The sequence below is a fragment of the Pteronotus mesoamericanus genome, unplaced genomic scaffold (assembly GCF_021234165.1).
Source record: "Pteronotus mesoamericanus isolate MK-2021 breed Mesoamerican mustached bat unplaced genomic scaffold, CSHL_Meso_final contig_220, whole genome shotgun sequence".
Taxonomy (NCBI): Eukaryota; Metazoa; Chordata; class Mammalia; order Chiroptera; family Mormoopidae; genus Pteronotus; species Pteronotus mesoamericanus.
Window position 1 is genome coordinate 6,232,862 of NW_026555091.1, and position 12,732 is coordinate 6,245,593.

The 12,732-nt window shown below is 51.4% G+C and overlaps 1 protein-coding gene across 1 annotated transcript in view; it reads right to left on the bottom strand.

Moving 5' to 3' along the window:
• The window catches only part of DOCK4 (dedicator of cytokinesis 4), a 323,634-nt gene that overhangs the window by 154,905 nt on the left and 155,997 nt on the right, over positions 1-12,732 (bottom strand). The window contains exons 6-7 of the mRNA XM_054571366.1: positions 11,478-11,626; positions 6,539-6,623 (exon numbers count right to left, since the gene is read on the bottom strand). Coding sequence (XP_054427341.1) covers positions 6,539-6,623; positions 11,478-11,626 — 234 coding nt within the window. The remainder of the gene's footprint in view (positions 1-6,538; positions 6,624-11,477; positions 11,627-12,732) is intronic.

Below are 12,732 nucleotides of genomic sequence, written 5' to 3' on the forward strand. Positions count from 1 at the left end.
TCTTTGTCATTTGAAGACCGTCTGTAATTCTCCGCCCCCCCCCCCCGGATTTGGTATGTAGCTGGATGTTAAATTCCAACTTTTCTCCCAACTTCTAAAATAAGAAACTATCAAGTTGGCACACCATCAAGGAATCTGGCTTTAAGAATGTTTTTTTAATCATTCATGTTAAAAGGGTACCAACGCACTGCATAGATTCCAGCGTGAGGTTCAAAGAATTCCACTGCTCCCGTACCAACTCCCAGGGTGAGAACAAATTATTAGCATCTTTTAAAAAAATCAGAATAACTTATATCTGACTGATCATTTCCCTCATGGTAGCTAAATAATGCAACTATGACTTCGCAATTTCTCCAAGTAAAAGTTCTTTTAAAGTATACAAAATTGCACAATTTGGGTAGTTTTCTGAGGCAGGCAATGGGAAATGATACCCAATTGGCAGAACCAGGAAATGTTTCTAACTTCTCAGGGATTCCACAGGCGCAGACGGGCGAACGCCAGGGAGGTGTCCAAAACCAGATAGCGTCTGAGTCCGCCCGTCGCTTCTGTCCTCGGCACAGCCAGCCTAGGCTACACCTGGGAGGCAGGAGCCGGAGGGAGGGGAATGTGGGCCGACCACTCACTCAGCACGTGTCTGGGGAGGATCTACTACATGCCAAGTGCGCGGAAGGCAAAGACGAGGGAAAACAGGAAGAGCCTGCTGGCGGGAACGGACCTCGCCACAGCGGTCCCACACCCGACACCGTGAAACGGCAAGTGTGACGCACAGGTGACAGGAAGGGCTAGATCTGGGTGACGCTCGCCCGACGCTCTATGGGGGGCCTGGCCTGTGTCTGGGCATCATGGAAGGCAACTGGGGGACGCACCACATTAGCCCAGAGCCACGTGTGGGCGGGTCCATGAACCACAAGTGAGGGCCTCTCGAACTGCGTGGAAGGACCGGGCTTCTCCCCCTAACCCATGGAAGACCAGTATTTTCATAAAACACGGTGAAAATGTCATGGGGAAAAATGTTACCGATGTTTCTAACCATTCACTCGCCATTTTATACTTGGACCATAGGCAGAGGCTTGTGGGTTAACAGGACAGGTTACTAGGATTGTAGAGGAGTTTGGTTCTTAGGACACAGGTGACCAAAAGAGCCATCTCTTTGAATCACTTGACAGTTAAAAAAAAAAGTAGGTCTGGGTTTTAACTCCATGGTGAAGGAGTCATGTCCTTTGCTCGAGTTCGAGTTCCATAACCCATTTCTACACTAGCCACTGTTCATGCTTTCAAGAGCAGTTCAGCACTGAGTGGCTGACTGACATCTGAAGGCAAAATATGTCACCTAAACGTACAGCAGGGAATGCAACAGCATAAAATCACCAGAAGGTTTCCTGCTTCTATCTTTTAATCTGAACTACTCAAAGAGTAAGTGATTAAAAAAAACGCAACTGACCCAAGGCAACTAGAATCATCATCTACTCAACAGACGTGCCAGAGACGTCTCTGTAAAAGTAGAGAAAAAGTACATTTTCTTCTAAAGTGGACCTCAGCTTTGTGGAATGTGTTGGCCATAATTACCAGGAAAAAGCCCCTGAGCGGGGAAAAAAATTCTAACTATACGAAGAAGCATAATTCTGCCTTGTTTTCTATGAAGGTCGCTCTATGTTGTGCTTTTGAAATTCTTTTTACCAGATCAGAGGTGACATCAGACAGTCATAAAACTACACCTCTTTAAATTCACAAATAAGCTTTCTCCTCCTCCACCTCCCCCACCGAAACTGCCACTCGCTTACTGGTTTACTTGAAGACTTAGGATAGCACAGCACCAGCCACTACGGAGAAATGAATGACTCGTGAAGGCTGGCACTGGAGAAACTGTTTCTAAAACCTTAGGGAAAGAATGGACCTCACAAGGTGCCTGGTCTTTGCTCACTGCCAAGTTCCCGGATCAGTTCACTGAAAACCAGGGGGGACACGGGCTCTGTTACCGGATCAGAGCTTCCAGCCTCCAACGCCCTTGGGGTCGCCAGGGGGCCCTTCCCAAATTCATGCTGGGTCAGATCCCAGGACAATTAAGTGGGAGTTTCTAGGGAACTGGCCCCAGACAGTGCCTCTGCGAAGCTCCCCGCTGACTTTAATGGGCAGCGAGTTGAGAATCATACGCAGAGATGCCAGTCACAGCCGAACGAAAACAGGCCGTTGTACCTCTTGTATGACCCGCAGCGCCTTCAAACCGCTGGCCTCTGCATGCACCCCGGTGATGAGCCTGCCCGATTCCACCCTCGCTGCCCGTGACGCGGGGCCTCATGATGCCACACTCTGCCCTCACTCGCCCTTCTTCCGGGTCTCGGGAGGACCTGGACTCAAGGAGGGGTGATGGCTTGTTCACTCCTTGGCAATTCACTACTTTGGGGAACTGCTAAAGATACCTCTGTGAAAATATTGCTACCATAACAAAACTCAAAAGGCACGCTCACGCTGCACAAGCTATAATCTGGGAGTTACAGCAGACAGACAAAAGCCCATCTCTGAAATAATTTATGGTTGCAAAGCCCCCTACCAGCGACTCAAAATGTACTTACAGCTCAGCTAGACTGTTGATTAGGAAAATAAAGAGATTCATTCCAAAGAGTTAAGTGATGCAAATGTTTGATCCTCATCTAATGCATTCATTACTCAGTGACTCATCAACATCATGCTTTTTAACTTCGGCGCTGGTGGCCGTTGGGCTGAATACTTCTCTGCTTGGGGGCTGCCGGGAGCTTGGAGGATGATCAGCAGCATTCTCTGGCCCCTACCCACCAGATGCCAAAAGCACCCCTCCCTACCCCCGCCCCACGCCACCCCAATTGGCTCTAGACACTGCCAAATATCTTGGGGAGGGGCAGGGGCGGGGCTTTTGGGGATTGCCTCTGAGAACCACCGGTCTGCCCGCTAAGGATCACAAAACAAGCAGGTAATATGAATTTAGAAAACCTTGAAAGGTTCCTAAGTAGGTTCTCTACATGTGCAAATCGCCAGAGAATCCAGCTGCTGATTTTCCCTTTATTCAGAGAAAAACCAGGATCCAGTCTCTGGTAGGAAAGCAAACCTTCCTAGAGGACATATGTCAGCACTGTGGGCTTTAGCACTTTTTACTGCTTAGATGAGCACAATTAGGCGAGAAAGACCTGCTAATCAGGTGATCAAAACCCTAAAGCAAGGCTTTTTTTTTTTTTTTTTTAATGATGCAATATGGACTTAGTGAGATGCTAACACCTGTGTTTGAAGGATGCGGCAGCCGGGGGGGGGGGGATGTAGTAAAAAAGAGAAGTGGCAACATCCTCTGTTGGGGCCTTTGGCTCCCTGCCACCAAAACAAAAACAAAAACAAAAACAAGGGGTTGGTGGCTGTGCCTGTCCTGGCTCCCTGGGAAGTCAATGTCCTCAGTCATTTTGATGTCGCCCAGAGAAACAGACCAAGTGTTACAGACAACACAAGTGCCACCGGCCAGGGTGTAAACAGGCCCCTCTGAAGAGTGGAAGCATCTGGGTTTTCCTTGGCCTATATTCTTGGCTTTAGAAACCGAAAAATGCAACCACTGCTCAGGAGAAATTAAATGTTCGTGTAAAATCACAATGTTTAATTTTCCTCATCTATAAAATGAAGACTGTAGACTAGGATTTGCGCTATAAAATACAAAAACGAAAACGAAAACAACCGAAACCCTCCCACGGCAGTCATGGCTAATTAATGGTGCTTCTTTCCCACCAGTAACAGTCATTGCCTACCAATCAGAGCCCATATGATACCCCCAGCCTTATCAATATGGCACCCCCACAGCCACCACTAACAAACTGGAAGTGTTGAAAGAGGAAATCCATTTGCCATTCCATATGCGACATTAAGTGAAATGGGCAGAGATAAAATTGCTGGCACACAAAATCAGTCCAGGGAAAATAAAGTGTATTTGCGTCAGACGTTGTTAGTTGTTTAATCAAATACTTGACATCCCTCCCTAAATATGAGGATGCGATTATGCTGTGGTGAATGAGATGCACAAGTGTTATGTGGAATTTGCAGGAAGGTTCATTGAAGTAGCTGAATCAACTGAGAGGAACCTTTCTCCTCCCTACGGCTAGAGAGCAGATGCAATGGCTAGCCACTCTTGCAGCTATTTTGTACTTTGAAGTATTCCCAACAGAAGCTATGAACTGCATAGCAGAAACATACGGGCCTGCACGCATTTCGACACCAAGCAATCATAAACAAGCCCAGAACTTCTTGCTTTTGGAATTGCATATTGTGAGAGAGAAATAAATTTCTATCATGTCCAAGATTTTATTATTTTTTTCAGTAAACAGCCAAATCCAATCTTAAGCTTTAGCATATAAAGTATCAATTATCTTGGACACCTTGCCTATCTAATAAGGATAAACTAAAAACGAAAATAGAATGACTGCTTAGGCACTTTGCAAACATCATGTCAAGGAAAAGGCTTTCTACCTGCATTTCCTATTTAATCCTCATTTGAAAAAAAAAAAAAAATGGTAAGAATTAGAACCTCAATTAACACATGGAGAAACTGAAACTCTGAGAGATTAAGCAGTCAGTCCGAGATCACAGAGCTGGTAAACAGAAGGGATGGAAATCAAATCTAGCTGTTTGGATCTATACCCATGGTCTTTTTATAATGCTATAATGACCTCAAACATGTTGACTTTTCATTAAGTGCAAAGCATTGTACAAGATGACCTTGGGCATAATAAAAGAAATAGAAGACACAGTGCCCACTCTAAAGAAACTTCACATTGACTGAGAGATTTGAGAAGAAAAAAAAAAGGTGAGAGACAAAATATGATACTCAACCAAAAGATGCCCAATTAGAGGATATGACTGACAACTAAATAACACGGGTTTGATTTGTTATAAAAACTAAGAGGTTGTGAGGGCTGTAACTTGGAATACTCTCATGTCATCCCTTGCCCCTTCTCTGCGCCTCCCTCCGGCTGCCCGCGACCTGTGTTCTCACTGTGCCTAGATCCTCAGCCCCGCAGCCGTGAGCATGGGCAGCGTGAAATGTCACTCTAGGCAGGTCAATGTAAAGGAAATCCTCTACAAAAACAGAATCTATTTCAACTTGTATAATGAGGTGTAGATAATCCAAACAGATCAGTGATTAAGGAAAAACTGAGAGGGGCATTTAGAACAGCTTTCTCAAATCAGACACAAGCCCTCATGAATTTACTGACGATCTTTCCCAGCATGTTTCGGGTACAGAATATCTCATGTCAAGAACATCCCACCGTAAATACTGTAGGCTTGGGAAGCTACCCCAAACGAGGCAGGGTCTTCCAAAAAGGAGTCTGCTATCCACCACAGGCGCCCCTCCAAGGGACATTAGAGTAAGGCCACCCCTACGTCCACCGCAGCATTATCTACAATCACAAGACATGGAAGCAGCCCAACAGATGAGTGGATAAAGCAACTACGGGACATTTACACAAAGGAATTCTACTCAACTGTAAAGAAAGAGAAAATTTTACCCTTTGCAACAGCATGGATGGACCTGGAGAACATTATGCTAAGTGAAATAAGCCAGTCAGAGACAGACAAATACCATATTTGAGAGGAAAAAAGACTCGCAGACGCAGACAGCAGTGTGGTGATTGTGGGGTGGGGAGCGGGAATAAGGGGGCTAAATGGGAGTGGGAAAAATACAATAAAAACTGAAAAAAAAAAGCCTTTTAAAACTTGTAATGGCTTAGGGTAAACGTCATTCAAATAACCAAGGCTTTATTTTCATTTAAAATATTTGTTTATTTTTTGGTCACGAAATGTTTGTTGTAGAAATTTGGAATATAGTCAAATAATGCAAAGAAAGAAAATGTCACCTCTTAACTCTCCAGAGAAATACATTTTGATGTTTATATATCCTTTTTCTGTATATACTATAGTTGTGTAAAAAAAAGAAAGAAAAGACAAGAAAAAGACGCAGCAGTAACTAGAATCATACCTGGGGCCGTGGCCTTTGAAAGCCTCCCTAACCACCTTCTCCAAATTTGGGTTTTTAGGAGAGCTTTGATCATGTCAAGAATTAGGTCTATTTTATACAAGTATTGAGAATACAAGGCTAAATAAAAGGTACATTGGACCAGATGTGAGGAAGCTAGATGCTTAGAAAATAACTGGAGTATTCCAAGTTCGAGGTCTCACTACTTCTCAGTTTTTATAACAGATCAATGAAGTCAGGGGTGATGCCAGGACGGGCAACGTGATCGAGTATTCTAGGGTTAGTCACAGGCCTCAGCGCTGAGAACAGCTTGGGGGTGGCCGGGTTAGACCCAGAGTTGGAGGCTGAGGAGACACACTCAGGTGTCTGAGCGGGGCAGGAGGCCCCCACACCCGTGGGCCAGGATTGAGCACTGTCAGTCACAACCTTGTCCTGCACCACAACAGACAAGCATGCAGGGCCTGCAAGCGTCTCGCTAGACTGGACAAAAGAGCGAAGAGCGTCACGGTCGCCACAGAACGGCGGTGGGGGTGAGGGGAGCCAGCGCCCCGCACCTACCAGGCGGTAGAGCTCGGTGATGCTGACGTCCTCTGGGTCCACCATGGCGTACTCCTTCCTGGGCACCAGGTCCAGGCCCAGCTGCCTGGGAAACAAATGGCAAAAGTCTGAGAAAACAGTCACCTGTAGGGACTACGTTAGCAATTGTTATTTTTTACTACGGTGCCTCGGAATGAGACACAGCAGCCACCGCGCTTTTCCCACCCACGTGTTTTAGGTGGCGCTACCTGTTACCGTGGTTGGGGCAGCCCCCGTAACCAGGCTGGACCCAGGGCAGGAGATGATGAGGGGCAGGCAAATCACGGCGGGGGAGGGGCTGGCGAGGCGGCCTCGGCCTCGTACAGAGGGACCCCTGAGCACCCCGCGCACTGCCCCCAGAGAATCCCCCGACCCTGGACCGCGTGTCGGAGCCAGGCGTAACTCTGCTCCAGGAATGGGAGTTGCCAGGAGGCAAGCCTGGCCTGTAGGATGTAACCAGGCACCAAAATGCCGAGCGACGTGCGCAGCTAACTCATTTCTAACGGGACTCTTGGGCAACCTGCACGCGGGTGTCATTCACTCGTGGCAAGTTCTGGCGTCAGTCACTGGGGAAACTCAAGGCAGGCAGGGACGGGCCGGGGCTGGAGAAACGGTCTAATCCCTCATGTCAGGGGTCGCCATGGCCAATGCGCGGCTCACTGCCGAGACGCCTTCTGCAGCAGCCTCCAGCCTCCAGCCTCAGGAGGATCGAGCGGTGTGACTGGTCTCACCTTCGAGAGGCAGAAGAGCACAACCTGCCCATCTCCCTCTGCGACCTTGACTTGTCGCCAGGATGCGCCTGCTATACCACTGCTCTCAACAGCAGGCCATTTTATTCGTTTCCTTAACCACCCACGACCATCCCACGGGTCTCGTGATGCCCCTGTCATGCCCGGAGGGGCAAGGCCAAGACACCATCTCTCTGCACGATGACCGTCCACTGCCCAGGCCCCTCCTCTGCGCGGCTTTCGTGTCCCAACTCGGCCCAACACAGGCGGCTTCCCGCACCTCTCAACGCACAGCCGCCTCTCTGCCCCCCGTCCGTGCCTTCTGATTCCCAAAGTTCTCCGCCCTCACCGAAACCCCCTCAGAGGCGCCATAGGTAGGATTTATCAATCCCGCGCCTGCGTCCCCAGCCGCGCCGAGGGGCGTTTGTCCTGCAGGAGAGGAAAAGACCATGGCCTTCTTAACAGCAGAAAGTGTCTTTCAGATGCCAGGCTAGTCTCTAAACTTCCATCCATTATAATTCTGTGGGAGAAACTTAACCACCATTTGTTTTCAAAATGCCCATGTCTCCCACGGATGGACTCACCTGTGTCCTCCAAATAGTCATACGTGGAAGCCCTACCCCCGGCACGGCTGCACTCGGAGGGGGCACAATCAGGAGGCAGTGAGGCGAGGTGAGGCCTAAGGGCGGGGCCCGAACAGCACACAACTGGTGTCATAAGAAGTGAAAGAGACACCAGGGATTTCGCTGTCTCCGTGCGAGCCCAGAGGAGAGGCCACGTGAGGACAGTGAGAAAACGGTCCCCTGCAAGCCAACACGCGGGCCCTCACCAGAAACCGGATTTGCTGGCACCTCGGTCAGGGACTTCCAGCCTCCGGAGCTGGAAGAAAACCATGTCTGTCGTTTCAGCTGCCGCGTCTGCGGTATTGGGTTCCGGCAGCCCGAGCAGGCGGGCACGACCCCGGGGTGCCGAGGGGATCCGGCCCCCCTTCTCCATCCCGTCCCAAGGGAAACCGCTAGGCTGCAATGTAAGACATAATCTGACACAGCGTCAGCACTGCTGAGGAACGTCACCTGGCAGAGGAGAGAGGGCACACGGCCACGCACGGTTGCGGCCTCCGCCTTCCCCAGGCCTCCTCCGCAGGGAAGCGGCCCTGCCCACGCTGTCTTCTGGGAGGCGGGGGCTGATGCGGGCTTCACCTGACATCGCCTCTCCCCGAGCCGCCCCTGGCTGCACACAGCACGCACGCTGCTGACCTGCGGACAACTCATCTCCGGACTGGCCGGCAGCTTCCGGGCGGCTGGTACGAAATGCTCAGTGTGAGCAGGAATAACAGATTGCCTGTCAGGGAGCTTCCTTCTTCGAGAAATTGAATTTGGAAATTCAAACAGCATCGGCCTTGTGGCAGAAGGAAGTGAAGACACATGACGGGCAGCTGGTTCACATGACCTCGGAATCTGGGGGTCAAAGCCACCTCCAGCGGCGAGGCTCCGAAGCAGGTGTGGGCTCCAGAACCTTCCTGGGCTCTGGGGCCCAGGAGCAAGCCTTTCCTCCCCAAAGCCCCGACTGCTCGGCTGCCGGCTTCCTGGACGCCCGGCTGTGAGAAGGGAGTCTACCTGTTTCCATTTTGTTAGCGCCGCAGTCTGTCCCAAGGAGGACCGCCTGCTGTTTGAGGTCTCTAGGCCCACAGAGCCTGGGCGGAGCAGCGCTTCAGACAGCAGGAGAAATGAGGTGGCCGGGATGCGGGCAAGGGGGCAGGAGCACACGGGATTCGGGAGCCCCATGGTGGGGGTCAAGTTTTGTATCAGCGCCGACACGGAGCTGCTCTGGGAAATGAGGCGGGAGGAGGAACAAACTCTCTGTCCCATACACTCTGCAGGAAAGTCGAAGGACAGCAGAGGAGCCAGTAGGAACAGACAGGTTCCACTCCTGAACTCCTGCTTGAGGCTCCCAGGACAGAAACCTCCTTCACGTGGGGCCTCGAGGGAACAGGCCGGTCAGCGGCCCCTCCTCGCACGCTCCCCACCCCCAGGGGGCATCTCTTCGCCCTCTGTGGTTTGCTAGGCAACTTGAGCTCCAACACCTACCTAACTTAGCCGCAGGTCCACGTGCTGCTGAGCCCTTTTAAGGGCAACGAGATCTCCTTTAATATACAAGAGAATTACTACTTGGATCTGCTTTCAGTCAGGCACTCTTCCTAAAACCACTGATAGTTAAAGGAGGAAAACGCGCGCCATTGGGGTGCTGCAAGTCACTTTTCAATAAAAGGTCACAGAAATTCAGAGAAAACAGAGTGAGAGCCCAGGAAATGCATGACTTTGAGGATGATCTAAATACATTCTATTGCTCATTTTCTTGCACCAACGTTTTGCCAATTTACCACGAATGAGTCATAGAAATGCCCTAACTGCCGGATGGAACTGGCAGGGGTCCAAACACCGTCAGGCTTCCGTCACAGTGGCATTTTTCCTCCCTCTCCATCCTACCTCCTCCTCTCCTGGCACTGGGAAAGGGTCACGTTGCCCGCTCTCGGTTTCTAAGTGTTTGGATAAGCTAACTTCCTCTGACCTTCCTTCTAATTACGAACAAATCTTTTAAACAGGGACCAGCATCATGTCTAAGAGCCAGGACAATTTGGTGAAAACTCAAAGATTTTCCAAAATTAAAAAAAGAAAAAAAAAAAAAGGCCGTGAACGAGCCACACAGGGCACACTCGGATTCCTCCAGACCCGCCCTGTGACCCCAGCAAGGCTGGGGCTCCTGGCAGCGGCCGCCGGACTCCCTCTCCCAGGACGCGGAAATGCCGCGTGGGATTCACACGGCTCAGAAGCAAGCGGGCCCTGGGGCCGCCCCGAGGCCAGCCCACTCCCTGGACAGGTGAACACGCTGCAGTCCCTCAGGGCTCAGGAAGGTGCCTGGCGCCCTAAAAGAGCCAGTTCCTAAATAATCACCGTGTGGCCACCGCACACCTGGACGTGTTTTACATCCCCCACCCCCTGCCCCAAGGAAGGAGTCTCCCAGAGACAGACAAATGAGGGCCGCTCTGCTGACTGACCAGCTGCAAAATGAGGGCTGCTCTGCTGACTGACCAGGCCGCTCTGCTGACTGACATGTCTGACTCGGCAAGGTGCCAGGCGTCGTGGGGCTGACATGGGGCTCTGCAAGGTGGGCCTGGCCCCAAGAGGCTAATCTGCGTGCACGAGCCGAGCCGTGGCTGTGGAAGTCCCGGGCGGGCAGGGGTCAGAGGTGCAGCGCCAGCGCACAGGCAGGGGAAGGAGCTCTCTGCCTTCGAACTGTTTTTCCCAGGTTCTAGACGAGGCGAACTCCCCCGTGGCGTGCCTCCTGCATTTTGCCTTTGCTGTCCGTGTTTCTTTTCTTCTACTGCTCTAAGACCTTTGACAGCCAAATGGTGGAGGGAGATCCGGGAGAGGAAAGGAGGGCGATACCGAGGGGCCTTTTAACGTCCTGAAACAGACCCAGGCGTGCTCAGGACCAGAGTCGGAGCTGGCGGCTTCCCGTTCCTCTCCCACACATCAGCGACCGTCCTTACACAGCGCAGCATCAGCCTCGATTGGAGCTTTAGGTGATTCGATTTACTAGTTCACTTGTAGTTACTAGTTACTGTAGTCACTTCATTTTCTTTCAGAGTAAACCTCAGTCAAGAGCAGCCTTGAGTTCTGCCAAGCAGCTTCTCAAAGAGGCTGATCGAGGTGCACGAGAGGCGTCACGGCCCTGAGGAAGGGCCCGCTGCTTAGACCGTCCCTGGGGGCTGCGGACGCCGCACCCTGGCGTCTCCCTGTGCACTGCAAGCATGACCTCTGGCTGCAGCGCAGAGAGGTGTGTGTTCAAAGGAACTGTGCACGCCAAACCTAGAGCCCACCTGGAAACCAGGTCTAGTCTAGCAGGAGCCCGAACACATGCGCCTGTGAACAGTTCATGTTCCCGAGCTTGGACCAGCGTCAGGCCACCCAGGAGACTGGGGAGCAAACCACAGCCTGGTCCCCACCCCAGACCAGCCCCAGGGGCTGTGGCTCTTGGCTCCATCAATGACAGTTTGTACGAAACAACTGAGAAAGCCTCATAAAGCATCTTCCAGAGATAATGCTGCATATCAGCTCGTGCCGTGTCTGAGGTATTCGGCCGCCTCCCCCCTGCACCTCCCCGAGGCGGACCCTGTGGTGGCCCCTACTCACTCATTGCCCCAGTCGAGGCGGGCAGTGATGTGGCGCTTCACGTCCTTCATCCGGTCATGGGTCAGGTGGCCCACCAGCACCTGCTGCCGCAGGTCCAGGATTTCATTCATGATGTGCCACAGCCGGTGGAAGAGGTCGCCTTCGTTTCTCTAGGAAACATGCACATGAACAGACTCAGTAGCCGGTCCCCAGACTGAGCCGCAGCGTGGCCACAGGGGAAAGGGAGGGGCACGTCCCATGTGTTTGCCTCCTTGGGGACAGATTCTCCCTCAGTAGACTCACGCCTTGTGTCCACACACACACTCGCAGCTCTGCCCACTGTCACTCGGTCTGATGACACTGCTTCCCTCCCCAAGAGGCCAGCGTCCCTTCCGAGACCGCCACAGACAGACACTGCACCCGTGCCCCCACTGTGCACCACCTCGGGGACTCCGCCCAGTCTCCAGGCTCTCCTTCGCCCTCTGCCTCCACTCCCCCTTTCCACGGCTCCTCCGCAATTCTAGCACCACACCCCCACCTCTGCCAGGAAGTCCTCCCTGACCACTTCTTTTCTCCTTTCTTGAAACCGCGACTGCAGGCAATTAAAGCCAACACAGTGGAAAGCATTACTCCCCAATCGCTGCTTGCTCTGACAGCTGGTCATCATGCAACGCTGCTCCAGCAACCACGCGCTAGAAATGGGGTGGCTAGGCAGACAACGCAGAAGGCAGCCAATGCTTCTGGTTTCACGTTAAATGATAAAAGGTAGGGTACAGGAATAAGCGCTTGAAATAAAACAATGCCTAAACATCCCTGCAATATATCAGAAATGTAGCAGAAATTTAGTTGTGAGACTTTGAGTGTTTCCGAGAACAGGGAAGTTTTTCCCTGTCTACGATGGAAGCAGCGTGAGATTTGGAGCTGCCGACAGACCCGGATGTACACTCAGGCCCGCGGCTGAACCTGGGGCCCAGGACAGGTCGTCTCCGCGAAGATCTGAGAGTCCGACTGCTTGGCAGAGATGCACAGCTCTCTGCCGAAAGGCTGCGCACATCACCCAGAACAGAAGGCCGCTGTACTGCTCCTAAGCTTTTTGCAGCTCTGTCACTGATGCATTAAGTGATATTTTAAAGGACATTACTTAGGCCTTCACCAATGGTATTCAGTAGAGCAACTAGCATTTCTCAAGCATTTACTGTGTGCTTCAATGCTAAGTGTTCTCCTATCAAGTCGGTCTTGCATAGTGATTATGATGTACGAGACATAATTGCCCTCA